Source organism: Colletotrichum paranaense (assembly GCF_030867605.1).
Source record: "Colletotrichum paranaense strain IMI 384185 chromosome Unknown Scaffold_1.1, whole genome shotgun sequence".
In the NCBI taxonomy this organism is placed as follows: domain Eukaryota; kingdom Fungi; phylum Ascomycota; class Sordariomycetes; order Glomerellales; family Glomerellaceae; genus Colletotrichum; species Colletotrichum paranaense.
Window position 1 is genome coordinate 5,156,144 of NW_026848959.1, and position 19,447 is coordinate 5,175,590.

Consider the following 19,447-nt stretch of genomic DNA (forward strand, 5'->3'; position numbering starts at 1 on the left):
GCAGGTTCGACTCGCCCACTAAAATAAACAAAACTCTAGGCGGATGAAGACAGGGAGAAGAAGATCGGGGCTCGTATTCTGCCGGTCGACTATAGCAGTGCCGTCAATATTGCTAAGGCCTTGGAAGAGAGCAATGTGCATACGGTCGTGTCCACCCTTAGCAACATGGCGTCTGTGCAGCCAGATTTGAACTTGTTTGCTGCTGTCGACCAGTCCGCGGCCACCAAGCGATATGTTCCCGGCATCTGGGCCGCCAAATCCAGCAGAGAGTAAGCATCAATTTTCCGGACTCTTTGTGGACAGCAAGACTAAGATACTCTTTCTCTCATAGATACGCGGAGGGGATGTCAATCATTAAACTCAAGATTCTCATCATTGACGCATTTGAAAAGACCAACTTGGAATTTTCGGCTTGGTACCCTGGACACTTCGCTGACTACTTTGTGTGACCGCCCCTCGAAATTCATCTCACGAGCATGGCTATGGTCGTGGACGTCGTCAACAACAAGGCAGGCATTACGGGTTCTGGAGACGTGCCAGTGGCCATGACTTTCGCATCGAAACTAGCCAAGTTCGTCGCCGCAGCCCTGACTCTTCCAAAGTGGGAGCGGGAGACGTATCTTATCGGCTACAAGTTGACGTGGAACCAGCTCATCGAGCTCGCTGAAGCCGTCAAAGGTGCCAAGTTTGACGTTTCCCAAACGTTGAAAGCTGGTAAGGTGACGAAACTGCCTCGCCATAGATCACCTTATCCTTACATCTTAGACGAGCAGCTACAGCCTATGTTTGCCATCTTAGGTCTCGTGTTCGAACGTGGTGTATTTGACTTAAAGATTGAGACCTCCATCACGCAAGACTTTCCTGATCTCAAATTGAGGTCTATGAAGGAGCTGCTGGAAGAGGCTCACAAGCTCAAAATTTAATTATTTCACTCCCAGGAACGGCGAGAAACTCGAAAGAGTGTGTGAATACAAGTCAAGAGGCGATTCCTTTAGTCTTGATAGAGATGATAGAGGGGAAACATCTGTGGCTTAGCCTAGAGAGCTTTCGCCTTGTTTCTTGTGTTTGCAAGTTGCCCTCATGACTAGTACTAGTATGATGTCTGGCAAACACTCTTGAAAATGCCCAAAATTCGGTACTCAGAGTGGCACAAAGGCTCCGCGGGGCGCCCATGCAGGTATCTTCAACAGCCCACATGAGCCCCATGTGTCATGGCATGACAGTGGTGCGTGAGGCCAATTCGGGCGATCTCGGAGCTTAAGATTGTGGACTCGACAGGAAGCCGTTTCCCCAGATCGACAGATTCCCCTGCAAGCGTCCAAGATGGGCAGCTCCCGGACGGAAGGGTGTTCCGAGAGCCTAGAAGGTTCGGGTCGGACAGGAGCATAAATATCGAGGTGACTCCCTTTCAAGCAGAGGCTGCAGAGTGCCGCCCTGCTATGCATTTAGAGATGCTACGCGAAACGGACATCGAATCGGCATCGGTGCCTTCGTGCATTACATCGCGAATCCCGACAGATTTCCCGAACTGTCTGACACCAAACATATATGACTGCGATACTGGCGACATTCATACATACTAGCCTTTGCGATTGGGCCGACGATAGACGAGCGATACAACAGACCTGGAACGAGCCTGGAGTGTGTCTGCAAGAATCGTACCACAACGTTCGGATGTGCCCGACGTTCAAGAAAAGAAGGGCTTCGCATTATATGGGAGAATGCTGGATGGGGGGGAAGATGACCGAGTCGCAATCTAGCCCTCTTGTGGACTCCCTCGACAGAAAAGGGGGACGACGAGGACCCGAAAAGCAACACGAGGCATCAGCAAAAGTTTCACGAGCACCTGACAAACGCTCGGTCACAGACAACGTGATAAGAAAACAATTTCAAAATAATTGAGGTAAGGGAAAGGAGCGGTAAGTCCCCGACCAGCCGAGAGGTGAAGCAGCATGACCCAAGACCGGGAATATGTCTCCCACTCTACCCCACCGCGCCCCCAGATCTTTCTGTAGTCTTTTCTTAAACCCACTAGAACCCATCTATCGGATCCAATTCACATGTTCCCATTGGCGCGGGTAAAGTGCTGGATAAATAGGCCACAGGACGCTAGAGTCGGGTACAATGCCGCTACGTTGCGCGCCTATGACACCTTGGGACAACTGTTCCACTGCGAATTTCGATGCTTGGGAGAAAGCCATCCGAGGACTCAACATTGTTGACTTTGGTCGATTGGAAAGAAGCCAGCGGGTAGCAGTCAACAAGTCTGATGCTCTCCCGGAAGCCCTCCTCAAGTCCACAACCCCGGTTCCATCTCCCTACGAGATCTGCTCTTTCAGACCAGTTTGAGAGACGCTTTGGTCCATCGTACAACCAGACCCCAGGTTCTTACGAAAACGAGGAGCAACGTGGGAAAAGTTGAGAAGCTCCCCGGCAACCAAACCAAACCAAACCACCAAACCAAGCCTCTCCCTCTCTTTTCTTTTTACCCCCACCCCGCACCGGCGATAGCTCTTCTGGAGCACAGTCAAGGAAGAGTCTCGACTGCCATAGCAGGGAATGAGGGCGTATGAATACGGGTAATGACACGGGATAAACAAGAACGTGGAGCTTCCCTCCAGCTCTAGGCTGGAACTGGGAAGTCTAGGAGTCTAAGACGCGCCGCAATGAGGGGCAGCCGTCAGTCGCACAGAACACCGGTGGGTTACCAGTTGAGACGATGCGCGATCTTTGTCGTCTCTCACCCACGGCACGGCACAGGCACAGCGCAGCTCGCTCATTCATCCTCCCAGAACATCCGTAACGTGGTCGCATTCCCCATCCTGATCGCGTCCCTCCACATCCCTCCAACCCCTCCAATCCTGATCCTGACCCATCACAACGTTTCTGCGGGCCAAGGACTGCCGTCATAGCTATTTAATCCATTGCACGCCGGTCCACGATACCCGGAGCATCACTTCTACTCTCACTTTTCTCGCTCGGCCTTCCATCATCCAGCGTACTGATTGTCTCTACCATTCCTCAACGATACCCCTTTTGTTTAGGAAACTGTAAACTCTGTGACGAACGCGCAGCCAAAAGTGAATCTTGTGCTTCTCTCGGTGGAACGAGCACCGACCAACTCCAAACCCCCATCCCTCACCGAATCCTGCCTCTTCCCGTAACCCCGCAATCCATCCATCATGGCCGGCACCGAGGGACAAAGCGTATGTTTCCCCTCATCAAGGAGGCCTGTTTGCGCCTGGAGCTCGATCGACATCTACTAACACCCCTTAGAACCTCTCCTTCATCCTCAACAAACCCCACGACGTCGAGTTCGCCGAGCGCCCCATCCCCAAGCTCTCCGACCCCCACGAAGTCCTCGTCGCCGTCAACTACACTGGCATCTGCGGATCCGATGTCCACTACTGGGAGCACGGCGCCATCGGCCACTTTGTCGTCAAGGACCCTATGGTCCTCGGCCACGAGTCCGCCGGCACCGTTATCCAGGTCGGCGAGAACGTAAAGAACCTCGTAGTTGGCGACCGCATCGCTCTTGAGCCAGGCTACCCATGCCGTCGCTGCGGCGACTGTCTTGCTGGTTTCTACAACCTCTGCCCCGATATGCGCTTTGCGGCGACTCCCCCCTACGATGGCACCCTTGCTGGTTTCTGGACCGCGCCCTCCGACTTCTGCTACAAGCTGCCCGATAACGTCTCCCTGCAAGAGGGAGCTCTGATTGAGCCGTTGGCCGTTGCCGTTCACATCACCAAGCAGGCTCAAATCACCCCCGGCGCCTCCGTCGTCGTCATGGGCGCCGGCCCTGTTGGTCTACTCTGTGCCGCCGTAGCCAGGTCTTTCGGTGCTACCAAGGTCGTCAGCGTCGATATCGTCCAGTCCAAGCTTGACTTCGCCAAAGACCTCGCCTCTACTCACACCTACCTCTCCCAGCGCATTTCCGCCGAGGAGAACGCCAAGGCCCTCATCAAGCAGTGCGACCTCGGCGCGGGAGCCGACTGTGTCATCGACGCCAGCGGCGCTGAGCCCTCTATCCAGACCAGCTTGCACGTCGTCAGAATGGGCGGCACCTACGTTCAGGGTGGTATGGGCAAATCCGACATCAACTTCCCCATCATGGCTCTGTGCTTGAAGGAGGTTACTGCTCGCGGCAGCTTCCGTTACGGCCCTGGTGACTATAAGCTCGCCATTGACCTCGTCGCCAACGGCAGAGTCAACGTCAAGAAGCTTATTTCCGGCATTGTCGAGTTCAAGCAGGCCGAGGAGGCCTTCAAGAAGGTCAAGGAGGGTCAAGTGATCAAGATCCTCATCGCCGGCCCCAACGAGAAGGTCGACGGAACCTTCAGCACCGAGGTGGACCCCAAGAAGGCAGCCGAGAACAGCAACCAGGGTGGATGCTGCTGAGCGATCGGCGGAGATCTCCAAAGTCAAATAGGAAAAAAAAAAAGTAATGACTGGCGAGTGGATGATATCGAAAAAGTTGGGCGTATTGGGTGGGTTTGCAATGTATTTCTCGGCGCATGCAGCATGTACGGGTTTTGATGAGGCGTGGTGAGTGCGGCACAGCAGAGTAGGTTTGCATTGGATGAGTAGGTATGATCAACGAAAGATTCAATCACTTTTTGCACTTCATGGACTTATCTCCGCGTGTCTCATGCCGGTTCCGGCTCTACTGGGAAGTTGGCAAGATTGGCCATTCGTTGTACCTACACCAGGCTGCTTCTGCACTGCGTAGCATCGTCAGTCCGTCATATCAAGCATCATACGACAACCTGCGCCCTTTACAAATTAGTATCAGTGTGGAGAAACTCATACAACAAGGCAATGATCATCAGCCGGCAGACAGGACCCTGGCCAAGTCCAACTAAAGTTATCTTTACGGGCATGGCCACATGTTAGCATGTTAGCTCAGTACCCTTATCAACGCCCAACGGCCGCCAAAGTCCGAGTCTTTGCTATCGCGACAACTCCTCAGAGCCTTATTTCCCCCATTTCAGATAGTGGAGAGGAACTTGACGAAGCAGCCATTCACGGCCACGAGATAGACGAGCAACAGGCATGTAAACTGCGCAAAACTCCGCCCTCCCGCTCAGCTGAAGACGCCACGAAGCGCACTAGCAGCTTGAGCGTCACTCTTGTCCCCAGAACCGGTCTAGCCCGGACGCCTTGGGTCCCACAACCTCACCCGTTCCGCCCTCTTACCCCCGGTCAACGCGGAATCTCTAATGTCCCCCATCTGAACCCTTGATCAAGCCTCAAGCCGGGCAACTCAACCCCAGACATGGTCTAGTGATCTGCCTACGGACACGGATTCACAGCAAACTGACTAACACCGGCCACCACTAGTGAGAACAAACGTTCGCGCCCAGGACTCACCACAAAATCCGTGTCGACCACCCGCATTACCGCAGCCCTGCCAAGGCAAACGATGTCAAACTTGCAGAGGAGCTGAACCACTGAACAACCACTCGACCACACTAGCATCTCAACTCATGGCTACTCACGGCCGTTTCTAGCTTGAAAAGCATCCACAATTAGGCTTTCTTCGTTTCCATACACCCGTCTGGGAAATAAGCCTTTCGCAGCCCCTTACTTTTGTACGGCTTGTATGGGAGCCTCATGCAAGTCTGCCGCTAGACTGAAGTCTCTCCTCGGCACGCTGGTTTATCACAAGAACCTTGCATCACGATGGACGCCATCAGGTACATGTGGCACGCCCAGAGAGCAAGAAAAGAGAATGAAGGCTGAAAGAGGGAGCGCTCTGGTTGGCTGTGGAAGAGATGGGGGAGATGTAGGCGACGATGTCGGCCGCCCCCTCCCTTGACTCGTCCTTGTCACTTTCTGTCTGAGTCTCACTCCATAAGTATACCTGCATCATGCCCATATCCACCATGGCGCTCTTGGTCTTTCTGTCTTTGATTCCCCACGAGCTCGACAAGACCTCCATCTCACTCACGCCAGGGCTGCCAACACTGACGAGTCGACAAAAACCGTGAAAAACTCGTCTCGCTATACAACCTTGTCTATCAACTCTTGGACACCATGGAGAATACCCAACATCAACAGCCTCAGATGCAGCCTCAAGCACAGCCTCAACCGCAGGTCCAGCATCAACCACAGCAGTTTACCCACCATGCTTCAACCAGCCCACCACCGCCCATGATCACGACCCCGGCGTGGATGGTTGCCATCCGTGGCGTACAGTTCTTCCTGGCCATTGTCATACTCGGTTTGTCAGCAGCTATCATTCACTGGGTGTACATGGATGAACTCGGCCTCGCTGTTGCTATTGTACGTCCTTCCTCTCATCCATGACTGCTCGTGCAGGTAGTTCCTAGATCCATCGACTGACATACCCAATCAGCCTCTCTTCACGTGGATCATCGTACTTTACACTGTCCTCTCCGAAAAGATTTCCTCTCTCCGCAACCTCTACCATACCTACGCCGTCCTCGCTCTGGATCTCTTCCTTGTCATCCTCTGGCTCGCAACGATGGGTGCCTGCGCCGCCCGTCGTGCTACCTTCACCGTTGACGTGACAGCCTCCTGTACCTCGGATGGCTCTGCTGTGAACTCGGGAAGCTGCACTATCTACAAGCGATACATCGTTATGAGCCAGGGCGCGTTGGCCATGTTTTCTGCTATTGCAGGATTATCTGCCCTGCAGTTCATCCTCTTCTTGGTGACCTTCATCTGGACTCTTGTTCAGTTCTTGCGCTGGAGAAAAGCCAACGCACCTGCCGCTGCTGCAAGCGCCAGTCAGGGAGAGATTCAGATGGAGTCCAAGCAGCCGTTCCTCACGCAGCAGACTGCGTACCAGCAGTCGCAGAACGGCCAGGTTCCCCAGCAACAGCAGCAACAGCAGCAATTCTACCCGCCTCAGTCCTACACGCCTCAGCCGCAGGCTCCTCCTCAACAGTACCAGCATCAACCACCTCAGCAGTACCAGGAGATGCCGAGCCAGCAACCCCAGCAACAACAGTATCAGCAGGCTCCTCCGGCCCAGAATTACACACAGCCGCCGCACGACTATCAGCAACATCCGCAGCAGTACCCTCCTCAGACATATACCCCCTCGCCTGTTAACGGCACAGTTTCGCCGACGCATTCCCCACCCCCTCAAGGGCAGACTTACACCTATCCCCCGCAGGAGCTTCGGTAGACACCAGTTACGAGACACGAAGAGTCGACAATGAGCTGACACTTGGATGAGTGGCCTAAATCTATACTGCTTGTCTGTCGTATGATGACTTGTTGATTTGTTGGCTGATGTAATGTACTATTATTATCTCGGGTTGGGGAGTTGGCAGCAGGATAGATATGACGCTAATGTCCTAGAGGTTGATAGTTAGTTGTTTGATTTGAATGATACCTTAAAATAAGTGCTTTAATCAAAATGGTTTTATAACAACGATTCAAATGACAAAGAAGTGCGCCGATTTCTGTTACTACCTATCTTGCCATACCATCTTTGCCACGCTGGATCGACCATACAGTGTCCAAGATGAGTCTACATCCTTCCTTTAACCTGCACTCCCTTAGATTGGTGTGACCCCTATTTCTGTGCGTTCTGCCAAACTCGGAAGCCCCCGACTGCATCTGGGTTTCGCGCTAAGGACAGCTTGATTGCGGGAATAAGATGATAAGATCGAAGAAGCAAGGCAGACGCATTTTCTAAGTTGCGGCAGCTTGTGAATTAGATCAGATGATATAGTATGTTTTTGCGAACGTTGGAGTGGATATGCCCCTTGGCAATAGCAAGCTACACGAGGGCTGAGTCTATGCTTTCCATACCATTCACTACGGTTAGTAACCGACGGGCCCCCTTGTGAAAGAAGTCATGACCTTTTCCAGTTTTCTAGATGATTTCTTCCACGCGCGATATCTTAGATTGCGATCAACTCATCATGTTCTCTGCTAGGTATGGATGGCACTTTGGTGCATCAGTGAAGCTTAGAGGGAGGGTTAGGATTTCCCGTCGCGGCCCTCGCCGACTATGATGGGACTTCCCAAGCTAAAGATACAAACGTTGACTATGCTTTTCGTCACTACAAGAATTTGGGGCTAGAAAGTTTGCTTCGAGTCTTGTTTTAAAAAGATCTAGCACACCACAAATACTGCAGATTTATACTCCAGCACCTGTGACCATCGCTTACACTTTGGTGGGATGAATGGAGATATTCTGATGAAGAGATGGATAGAAAAACGGTCATGGTTGATATTTTTGCAGCATGATGAGATCTTCAAGTGGCTCCATGTCTATGCGAGAATCAGCGCCTTTCTTGCCTAAAGAACACAAGGTTCCCTTAAATTGCTGCTCAAGCTCTGTTGTACTTTATGACATGGGTTTTGAGTCACGTGCAGACAGAAGCTCCAGTTCGCATATTACGGACTTATGCCGAATATAGGAGAAGCTGAGGCGGCACAACAAATCCCCGAGTATAGCATACCGAGGCGATGGTGAGAACAGCTATCAGATACACTCCCTCCATTCTTGGGTACATAAATAAAGTCTTAAGTCTGATCAGGGTCATGATTATTTCGGTCCATATCCATCCTACTTCGTTGAATACAATCCGTTGACACGACGCCATACAAGCTCGGCCTCTCAATCCTCTATCATGCAGACCTCTCTGATCTTACCTCTCCTGCTCTCGACTGTCTCTTTGGCATCACCTCTGGTGTCACGGGATAGACAGCCTGATTGGATCGCAGGAGAGATCGCATATGCTGAAACCTACGACATTGCCCTTCAGCCGAACCATACGGATATCGGTAAACGAGGCGTGCTCCTGGCTCGCTACAACGACGGCGAAGGCCGTTACCTAGGTTCTGACGGCAATCATCAGTACGCCTCGGGTGTCAAGTGCTGGAACGATTATTTCGTTGTCGAACAGAACCTTTACAACGACCCTTGGCGCCAGGCCTCCAGCAAAGTTTACTGCACCAAGAGCCAGTCGTGCCAGGCAACACAGGGCGTCAACAACCAGGTCTGCGAGACTACTTCTTTCGAAGTTTCGGCTGGAATCACGGCCGAGTTCGTGACTGCCAGTATCAGCGTTGGCCATCAGACGCAGACTTGCAGCGGATCGACCTCTTTGACTGCGTGTACCTGGAACGATCAAGGGTGCCATGTCATTTGGAGCCAACAGCAGATGTTGAGCCAAAAGGGGTACCAAAGACGAAGGTGCACAAGTAGCAAAGGAGACTACACGGCCTGGACTAAATTCTTGGAAAAGAAGGCTCCCACCGAATTCAAGAATTACGGTTGTGGAAGCTCCTGCAATGATAGCTTCTGACTCGAGGATCACCCTTCGGCAGCGCATTATGTGGAAGTTAGACGGCTGCGCACGTACGTTGTCTTGACATCGCTTCTTATGTCAGTAGCATTGACTTCGTCAATTCCTCAAGTCTGTGGGCTTAGGCTTGTCTGGCCAAGGGGCTAGGGAATTTTTGGTACTTGGGCTAGGACTAATTCCAAAGCCGAAGGCAAGTTATCATACTCGATTACTGCGAAGACTATTTAGCAGTAGGTAAACAGGGTATATTGCTTTCTAAAGTATATATTAAGTTAAATCCAACTTTAGTCACCGAAACCATTCTCTTTTAGCTGGTAGCCCTGCCACAAATTTACATCGATCGTTGTATTTGTGGCCAGATTGAACGATTCGTTTTCTATAGGTAAACTAGCTGTAGTAAAAGGAGCGCCAGTGGACAAAACACATCAGTAGTTGATCTCTACAAAATCAAGAGGAAAAAGGGGCATACTTGTACCGTTTGTTCAATGAGTCAACAAAACGCCAGACTGGAGGCTTCCCCCCCCTGGGTCCCTCTGAGCAAAGTTCCAAACCTTGAAAGCCCTACTTTGTCCTAAATCCTTAAGTATAACATAAAATGCACATGATAATCTTAGGACCTACGCATTTTCAAGTCCCACCAGCTAAGATCTCATACATGAGCTGGCTGCTGAGCCCATCGAACCGCTTTGCCATGGTTCTTGTATTTGATTCCCGCCAGAGTTAGTCAAGCTTAGGCTTTCGGACTCCTTAGCTATCTTCCATGCGGTTGTCAGATCATTCGATCTCAATGGAGAAGAGCCGGCATTGCGTTTGCCTCCAAGGCCTCGAGGAGGGGGCTCGCCCTTATGTCTGATAGCTGCGGATTGCTATGAAACTGACTCGAGGCCTATGGTCGCTGACGTATATAAAGTTAATCTTCCCGAATGTTGGAATAAGTCTCCTCTACTCTTTCTCATCCTAATCACATTCGGCTTACTGTTTTCAATGGCCTCTTGGAGTATTTGAGAAAGGAGCCTTGCACAGAACCCCGCCTTCTCGAACATTGCCAAGGAAGTTCGAATAAACAATATCAGCAAATAAGAGAGTGCTTCTTGGCAGAAGAAAAGGCGATCAAATGGGATGGCGGCTGGCATGTCAAAGTTATGAAGGCTTCCGTCGTTACTTGCCTTTTGACATCTCACGCCGGCATTGCTATGGCCGCTGTCGGCTGCAGAGTCGAGCTTCTCAATGTCTATCAGGCTATGGTTGGAAGTGGTTGTGTTTCTTTCCAGTTGTCTGTAATCATCTAAGATCCTAACTAGCGCAAAAGTCCTTACACTGTTTATGCCACAAAGGACTGCGGCCTGAGCCTGGAGGCCAAGACTCGTTTTGCTGATGGATACACTCTCCGCAATGGGGGGGGGGGGGGGGGGGGTTGGGTTGTCAAAGCATTTTCTGAAACATTTACGTTTGTTTGCGTCTCGTATCCGTCTTAGCTTCACACAATGTGCGGATAAGGATAGAAGAAAGATTCAGCTATGTCGATATAAAGGTGACGTGGGTACCTAACATTGGACTCGATCATGAGGAAGATCTTTGCGAAAGTTTAATAGCAATTCCAAGAAATTTTAAGCCATCTTGGGGACTCCTCAAAGGCTATCTGCTATCTGTCATACCGAGCGGTTTATTAGTCATGCTGTCAGTAATCCTGCCGTACATGGGAGTGGATGGCTTCCTGCACTTTGAAAGTCACAGAAATGTAGTAAAACCGCCTAGCTCAGTCCATTATGATTGCGTCTCTCAAATTCCATCGCAGGCTGGCAATTTCATGTAAAGTAATTTCGGTCGCGACCGTTGAAAGATAAAAGTATGGCTGGAACGCAAGTCAGCATCTCTGGGTCAATGAACTCCGACGAGTAGGACTTATTTCACCAAATGTCACTGCACCAAGCCTTGAGTACTATGTCAGTCAGTGAGTTCAGAACAATTTCGATTTCATTGCTCTTATTCACTGTTGTTATCTTTGGAGCATGATTTAGTCAGCGATACCATGCTTTTTAATCATGAGAGTATTCATCTGTTTTCATCATTTTGACACAGTTTCCCCTTCAAGTCTGAGAGCAATAATCGATGAGTCTGCCGTCGTGGGGCTTGTCTGCGGTACGCGCTTGCAGGAGCCCTGAAGCTTATGATAGCATTTGTTCCGTTTCGCAAAGACTGTGGATTGAGATTTCAGTCCAAAAATCTGACAGTGACTGTCACCACGTATTCCGCTATATATGTAGAGTCTCGCGTATTTTACAGTGTACTTTAGGTAGAGGAGTGTCATTGTATTTAGCCGTGTGCTTTGTTTTGTACTAATATCAATACTCGAGTTCGGTTTTTTCTTGCTGTCTAGAATGACTTGTAACATGAAGCTTTGCACACGGAAAATATCCAGAATGCGTAAAACAAATAGTGCTTATTGAATATATCAAGACTAATACATTGTTTACGGGACCTTAAACATCAGGTCAATAGCAACCATCAAACTCGACGACAAAGTACATAAAGTGTAAGGAGAAGAATTGTTACAGAAGAGTAGGTAGGAAGACAAGAACAAGCATTACTAGTACTAACAAAAGAAAAACAGGCTTCTTATCTAGAAACTAAAGGGAGCGGCGTCTGCATTGTTCGGGCAGCTGCTCACAAGCTGGTCTCCAACGACAGACTGGGAGTTTGAAACGACAACGCTGCCGGCGGGATTCGTGAGTGAGAAATTGAACAAGCCACAGTTCTGCGCGTTGACGAACAAGATACGAATCGGATAGTATTGACCAGCAGTCGCAGTAAATGTAAAAGTACCCGAACTGCTTGTGTCGTAGTAGTTGACATTTTTGTTATAATTTGAATTACTGTAGCCACTTTTGGCGACGCTGCTGCCCAGCCAGAGATAGACGCTGTCGTCCACACCGCTGAAGCTGAAAGTGTAGGTTCCGGATGTAGCAGGATGAAAATAGCCAATATGCTGCACGATGATGTAGTTGGATTCTGATACAGTAGTACCATAAACATTTCGGGTCGAGGTGCCACAAGACGATGACAGACCAACTGTGGTCGTTAAGCCCCTATTATTGGGACTCTGTCCGCTGAGTACGGTTTGAATATTGAAGTAAGTTGTCTTCCAGTTTGCTTGTGAGGTTGCGTCTGAATTCTGGAACGGGATCTTGCCCGCCTGACTGGCGGTGTCGGTCGGAGCTTGTGACAAGCCATAGTACGCCCATAGCAATCCAGGGGTGCAGCTCGGGCTCGGCGTCACATAAGTGACAATAGTGGTCGTGCCAGCTGGGTTGGTCTGAGGAAGGGTTGTTATGCCAGTTTGGGATGCTGTTGAAGTTACGATTGTCAGGGCGCCGGTGATGGGAACAAATGTGACGACGGTAGTCGTGCCAGCAGGATCGGTTTGAGGCAAGGTCGTGACACCCGTTTGGGTAGCGGAAGAGACCACAGTTGTGATGGCACCGGTTATGGGAACAAATGAAACGACAGTTGTAGTGCCGGCGGGATCGGTTTGGGGTAAAGTTGTGACGCCCGTTTGGGTAGCTGAAGACACAACCGTTGTGAGAGCGCCAGTGATGGGAACAAATGTGACGACGGTAGTCGTACCCGCAGGGTCTGTCTGTGGTAGGGTTGTGACACCAGACTGAGTTGCGGAAGAGACAACCGTTGTTAAGGCACCGGTGATGGGAGGCACGAAGCTGAGAACTGTGGTGATGCCAGCTGGGTCAGTCTGTGGGAGAGTAATCACACCCGTTTCGGTTGCCGTTGATATAAGCGTTGTAAAGGCACCGGTCAGTGGCACAAAGCTGACAACTGTGGTAGTACCAGTTGGGTCGGTCTGAGGCAATGTCGTAACTCCCGTCTGAGCTGCCGATGAAATGACCGTGGTGATGAAACCGGTGGCTGGAGGAACGAAGCTAACAACTGTCGTAATACCCGTTAGATCGGGTTGGGGAAGCGTCGTGATACCCGTCTGAGTTGCCGTTGATACAACTGTGGTAATGCCACCGGTAAGTGGCACAAAAGTGACAACAGTGGTAATTCCGGTTGGGTCGGTTTGAGGTAGGGTCGTGACGCCGGACTGAGTTGCAGATGAAACGACTGTGGTAATAAAGCCTGTGGCTGGAGGAACGAAGCTAACGACTGTAGTGATTCCGGTTGGATCAGTCTGTGGTAAGGTTGTCACGCCTGTCTCAGTAGCCGTTGAAACCACCGTTGTCATAAAGCCGGTGGCTGGAGGTACAAAGCTAATGACCGTAGTGACGCCCGTTGGATCGGGTTGAGGCAGCGTAGTCACTCCCGTCTGAGTCGCGGTAGAGATCAGCGTGGTGAGTAAGCCTGTGGCTGGAGGTACGAAACTGACGACTGTGGTAATTCCAGTTGGATCAGGCTGAGGTAGGGTTGTCACGCCTATTTGAGTGGCCGTTGAAACTACCGTCGTAATAAAGCCGGTGGCTGAAGGTACAAAGCTAATGACCGTAGTGACGCCCGTTGGGTCGGGTTGGGGAAGTGTAGTCACTCCCGTCTGCGTGCCTGTTGACACAACTGTCGTGAGAAGTCCAATGGCTGGAGGGATAAAGCTGACTATCGTAGTCGTGCCAGTTGGGTTGGTCTGAGGTAAGGTAGTAACACCCGTCTGCGTACCTGTCGATACTAGCGTCGTCAGGAATCCTGTTGCTGGCTGGACGAAAGTAACCACAGTCGTCGTCCCAGCAGGATCTGTTTGAGGCAAAGTAGTGACGCCTGTTTGCGCACCAGTCGAAGTTAAGGTTGTTAAAAGCCCTGTGGCTGGCGGAACGAAAGTAACCACAGTCGTCGTTCCAGCAGGATCTGTTTGAGGCAAAGTAGTGACGCCTGTTTGCGCGCCAGTCGAAGTTAAGGTTGTCAAAAGCCCTGTGGCTGAAAGCTCTGTGGCTTGCGGAACGAAAGTAATCACAGTTGTCGTTCCAGCAGGATCCGTTTGAGGCAGAGTGGTGACTCCGGTCTGACTGGCGGTAGATGTCAGAGTACGGACGACCCCGATACGAGGCACGAACGTGACCACAGTAGGAGGTCCGCCGGCCGTTCCGGGAGAAATGGTTGTCAACCCTGTAGTGCTGCCTGTTGAGGTAATAGTGACTGGAGGAGTTGTAGTTACGAATGTCACTACGGTTGGCGTGCCACCTGCAGGTCCGGGAGGAATTGTAGTCAGGCCAGTTGAACTTCCGGTTGAGGTGACAGTGATTGGTGCTGGGGGAGTTACAAATGTAACTATTGTTATCGATATAAAGTCGTCTCCGTCGCCAATATAATAGGGAAGCGTGGTAAGGCCGGTTGTACTCGCTGTCCGAGTGATGAGAGTTAGCAAATAAGGTGGGGCACCGGTTACCGAAATGCCGGGTGTTGGAGGGAACGTCTGAACAAGACCGGTCGTAAAGGTTGTTCCTATGGGCCTAAAGCTAGTCGTAAGGGTAATGACGGTCACTGGTTCCCTGGTGATAAAGGTTATTATAGTAGTCGGTCCGCCGTTAGGGCCTGGCGGCAGCGTTGTGAGACCCGTGGTAGTTGCTGTTGAAGTAAGAGTTACAGGCGGAGTTCCAGTAACGAAGGTGATTACTGTTTCGGGACCTCCACCTGGGCCAATGGGAAGAGTTGTCAGGCCCGTCGTAGAGGCAGTAGATGTGAAAGTGACGGGGGCCGGTCTTGTCACGAACGTGACTACCGTAGTAGGGCCTCCATTTAGACCAGGCGGGATAGTTGTTAGACCTGTCGTAGATGCCGTTGAAGTTACTGTTACAGGGAGAATGCCAGTGACAAAAGTCACAACTGTACTTGGTCCACCGTTAAGGCCTGGCGGCAGCGTTATTAGACCAGTCGTCGTCGCCATTGAAGTCACGGTGATAGGAGAGGGTCCGGTAACAAAGGTGATAACGGTAGGTGGACCCCCAGGAACCCCGGGCACAGTCGTTAGGCCGGTGGTAGTTGCGGTAGACGTGATTGTGACCGGTGGAAGACTCGCCACATAGGTGATGACTGTGTTGGGGCCGCCCGGTCCTCCAGGTATAGTAGTCAAGCCCGTCGTACTAGCAGTCGATGTGATAGTCACTGGTGCCGGGCCTGTAGCGAAAGTGACAACCGTCGGCGGCCCACCATTTGGACCCGGCGACAATGTTGTGAGACCAGTAGTGGTGGCGGTAGACGTGATGGTGATTGGTTGCGGGCTGGTGATGAACGTGATAACTGTATCAGGGCCCCCAGGACCACCAGGAATCGTAGTCAAGCCAGTTGTAGTGGCCATAGAAGTAAGCGTCACGGGCGCTGGGCCCGTGGCGAAGGTGATGACGGTCGGCGGTCCGCCGTTCGGACCCGCAGGAATAGTGATAAGGCCCGTAGTACTCGCGGTTGAGGTGATTGTAATTGGAATAGGCGCAGTGCTTGAAGCAAAGGTGACAACAGTAGGAGGACCGCCGTTTGGACCCGGGGGGAATGTAGTCAACCCAGTTGTGCTTCCGAAAGATGTGAGGGTAACCGGAGGCGGGCCAGTAATAAACGTCACTACTGTTGGCGGACCGCCGTTGGGACCTGAAGGAAAAGTTGTGAGACCTGTAGTACTCGCAGTGGAAGTGACTGTAACTGGAATGGGTGCGGTAGTTGTAGCGAAAGTAACAACTGTGGGAGGGCCTCCACTGGGGCCTGGAGGTAGCGTAGTCAATCCGGTTGTGCTTCCGAATGAGGTCAAGGTGGCTGGAAGAGGACCAGTCGCAAACGTCACCACCGTTGGTGGGCCGCCGTTTGGACCAGCAGGAAGAGTTGTCAGCCCAGTAGTGCTGGCCGTAGACGTAATTGTAACTGGCACAGGCGCAGTTGTTGTAGCATAGGTAACAACGGTAGGAGGGCCTCCACCCGGCCCCGGAGGGAATGTTCTCAGCCCAGTTGTGCTTCCAAATGATGTCAAGGTGACTGGAAGAGGACCGGTAGCAAAGGTAATGACGGTCGTGGGACCGCCGTCTGGGCCCGGATAAAGCGTCGTAAGACCGGTCGCGCTGCCGGTCGAGGTCAACGTGACAGGCTGAGGCCCCGTCACGAATGTGACAATTATAGGGGCTCCGCCATTTGGTCCAGGTGGAATAGTAGTGAGACCGGTAGTGCTTGCGGTAGATGTCAAGGTGACAGGAAGGTTGGCTGCCGGCGGACCGGTAACGAAGGTAACTATCGTAGCAGGTCCCCCGTTGGGCCCTAACGGAAGCGTTGTGAGGCCAGTAGTAGATGCAGTAGACGTAACAGTAACTGGAGGAGGCCCCGTTGCAAAGGTAATGACAGTTGGTGGACCGCCGTTAGGCCCCGGAAGAAGAGTTGTCAACCCCGTTGTGGATGCTTGTGAGGTTATCGTCACTGGAGGTAAAGGTGTGGTAACAAAGGTAATCACAGTCGGCGGGCCACTATCAGGACCGGATCGAAGAGTGCTCAGGCCAGTGGTAGATGCGAAAGATGTTATGGTCACCGTTCCCGGGGGTTCTGGAGCGAAAGTGACAACAGTAAGAGGGCCTCCTTTAGGCCCCGGGGGAAGAGTCACCAACCCAGTAGTGAGGGCGGTAGAGGTGATTGTTACTGTCTTTTGGGAGTTGAGAAGCGAAGTGACGAACGTGACGACAGTAGGAGAACCTCCGTTGGGACCAGGGGGAATGGTTGTCAAACCAGTCGTAGAAGCAAGCGATGTGATCGTGACTGGGCCAGACTGAGGGGTCACAAAGGTGACCACCGTCGGAGAACCTCCATTGGGACCGGGAGGAATAGTTGTGAGCCCAGTTGTCGATGCGATTGAAGTGAGGGTCACTGGAGACAGCGGCGTGGTGACAAAAGTAACCACCGTCGGAGGACCACCATTGGGACCGGGAGAAACGGTTGTCAGACCAGTCGTAGAAGCAAGAGAAGTGATAGTGACTGGGCCAGACTGAGGGGTCATGAAAGTAACAACCGTAGGGGGGCCGCCGTTGCGACCAGGAGGAATAGTTGTGAGCCCAGTTGTCGATGCGATTGAAGTGAGGGTCACTGGAGACAGCGGCGTGGTGACAAAAGTAACCACGGTAGGGGGTCTTCCATCAACTCCGGGAATGGTACTCAGGCCAGTTGTTTTTGCAGACGAGGTTACTGTAATAGGACCTGTTACGAATGTAATTACCGTAGATGGACCGCCATTCGGACCCGGGGGGACGGTTGTTAACCCGGGTCTACTTGCGAGAGAAGTGACAGTGGGTAAAGAACTCCTCGGAGGCTTTATATAGGTGATAACTGAAGTTGGATCTCCCGGGTGTTTTGGCGGAATTGTTTTGGCTCCCGTCTTGGAGCCTGTCGACGTAAAAACAACTACACCAAGGGTTTCAGAGGCGGTCAAAGTTACCGTTGTCTTTGACGTGATAGTTCCGCCTATGACAATATCGGTGGTGGTTAGCCACTCAGTCCACGTCCTAGATGATGTCAACAAAAAGCGCCCATGTTGAACTTTTGAGAAAGTCTCACCTGGTCCTGGTTGAAGTCGCGACATTCCCAGAACACTGGATTTCGAAAGGTTGGTATTCAACCACGACTTTGGCATCTATTGGGCAGGGAGAGTTACTACCCGCCGGAATGGCAACAATCCTCGTCCAAAAGACGATGAAGGAAATCGGAATCTTCCACTTCATCTTGCCTATCTTGTGACTGAGAAGTCAGTTCGAAAAAGCAAATTTGGTCTCCAAGTCCCCAGAGTTCTACAACAAGGAAGAAAAGTGAGTTTTTGAGACGATGATTCCCTGATGCTTTGACACAGAAAAACAAGGACTGTATTTAAATTTCGAGTGCTCGATTTCCTAAGTGGACATCGCATTGCCGTTGAAGCTGAGCCCGCTTAGGAGAGCGCCAAACCTATACGTGTTTCTGAAGTCAAGTGCTTTTGCCATTCGAGCCAACAAATTGATCGACAGAGTGACTTCTACACTACCATAAACCTGAGCTACCTACCTGTAATCAAAATTGTTATCGTAGCCCCAAGAACCTTGTCCCCGCCATTTCCAACCATCTGCTTCGAACCTGATGCAGCAATAATACTAAGAGACAATATCGCCTGTTTACATTATGAGAATATCTTCTGTAAGCAGATAGCCAGTAGTAGTTCTGGACAGGAAAAGAAAAGGAGCTGTGGTACAAGTCGACCACCGAGAAACGAACGCCGTTCAGAGGAGGATTAGTTCAACTCAAAGCCGGAACGTTGGATGGATCCAGACTCGCCTCTTGCCGATTAAGTTTTCAGTAACCTGCATGTATATTATTTCGTCCAATGGAAAAAAGTCTACGAACTGTTCTAAGGACATCTTGCTTCTGCATGGAAACATGGAGAAAGACGATTAGGCTAGGGCATGCCTTGACTAAGATCTCATTAGCTGTAGTGCACGGAACTACTCGACCGTCACACTAGACGATGTCAAACCGGATTAGAAATGATTGCTTATTCAAAGCAGGTTTGGATCGTTTTCTGGTTGAGACTGCATTCCGATGAAGCGACCCGAGATCAGAAGAAGAGGGGACAACGGGCGGCGATAATCATAGTAGGTGCAATGCATCCGGATGTCCATCCATCTGGGTGGTGGTGGCTGTGCTGTTCGGTATGGTCCAATACTGACTCCCGACCATATAAGGTTTGAGAAGGAAAGACATCAGTCAATTTTCGGGCCAGATGCCATACGAAGGCTGATCAATATCGGCAAGCAGACCTTTGTCCTAACTTCCGTTACATAGCGCCCGACTAAGTGACTTGCCTGACATAATGAATGAGCAAGCTAGACCATCTTCAGAAACCGGTCGGTTTCGTGTGGTGATACGAGAGCACCGCATAGAGACTGAACTGAGACATTTTCTATAACGCTAAACATCGCCCGGCACTTGGGGAGCGCTATGTTGTGTTGATGTCCTACCTGCCTAGATCCAGCCCCAGGCGCGTCAAAGGGGTTAGGCCTATCTGGTGATGTTCGGGGTTAAGATACAAAATCTACATTCCGATTCCTTGGCTTTGACGCTAGGTAGATGCATTTGGCAAAATCGCTTGGTACAAGGCGGTAGGTCATTACATTCGTGTCTGATTCTTCATTATGATCCTTCACAGTCGATGCAGCTTTCATTGC

At 51.2% G+C, this 19,447-nt stretch overlaps 6 protein-coding genes across 6 annotated transcripts; 5 read left to right on the forward strand and 1 right to left on the reverse strand.

Moving 5' to 3' along the window:
• Positions 1-39: 39 nt before the first annotated feature.
• CPAR01_01794 (uncharacterized protein) lies at positions 40-449 on the forward strand (the record flags this gene model as incomplete). The annotated part of the gene is made up of 2 exons (XM_060486082.1): positions 40-269; positions 332-449. Coding segments are annotated over 2 exons (348 nt in total), but the record flags the coding sequence as incomplete, so codon positions are not given.
• Positions 450-476: 27 nt separating this feature from the next.
• CPAR01_01795 (uncharacterized protein) lies at positions 477-923 on the forward strand (the record flags this gene model as incomplete). Its single annotated transcript, XM_060486083.1, has 1 exon — positions 477-923. One exon carries the CDS (start codon positions 477-479, stop codon positions 921-923), a length of 447 nt encoding a protein of 148 aa, XP_060356940.1.
• A 2,259-nt stretch (positions 924-3,182) lies between these two features.
• CPAR01_01796 (alcohol dehydrogenase GroES-like domain-containing protein) lies at positions 3,183-4,401 on the forward strand (the record flags this gene model as incomplete). Its single annotated transcript, XM_060486084.1, has 2 exons — positions 3,183-3,206; positions 3,277-4,401. The coding sequence occupies 2 exons, from the start codon at positions 3,183-3,185 to the stop codon at positions 4,399-4,401; spliced, it is 1,149 nt and encodes a 382-aa protein (XP_060356941.1).
• A 1,638-nt stretch (positions 4,402-6,039) lies between these two features.
• On the forward strand, positions 6,040-7,159 carry CPAR01_01797 (uncharacterized protein; the record flags this gene model as incomplete). Its single annotated transcript, XM_060486085.1, has 2 exons — positions 6,040-6,288; positions 6,362-7,159. 2 exons carry the CDS (start codon positions 6,040-6,042, stop codon positions 7,157-7,159), a joined length of 1,047 nt encoding a protein of 348 aa, XP_060356942.1.
• A 1,459-nt stretch (positions 7,160-8,618) lies between these two features.
• On the forward strand, positions 8,619-9,296 carry CPAR01_01798 (uncharacterized protein; the record flags this gene model as incomplete). Its single annotated transcript, XM_060486086.1, has 1 exon — positions 8,619-9,296. One exon carries the CDS (start codon positions 8,619-8,621, stop codon positions 9,294-9,296), a length of 678 nt encoding a protein of 225 aa, XP_060356943.1.
• A 2,620-nt stretch (positions 9,297-11,916) lies between these two features.
• Positions 11,917-17,974, reverse strand: CPAR01_01799 (uncharacterized protein; the record flags this gene model as incomplete). Its single annotated transcript, XM_060486087.1, has 2 exons — positions 11,917-17,758; positions 17,811-17,974. 2 exons carry the CDS (start codon positions 17,972-17,974, stop codon positions 11,917-11,919), a joined length of 6,006 nt encoding a protein of 2,001 aa, XP_060356944.1.
• Between the last annotated feature and the right edge of the window lie 1,473 nt (positions 17,975-19,447).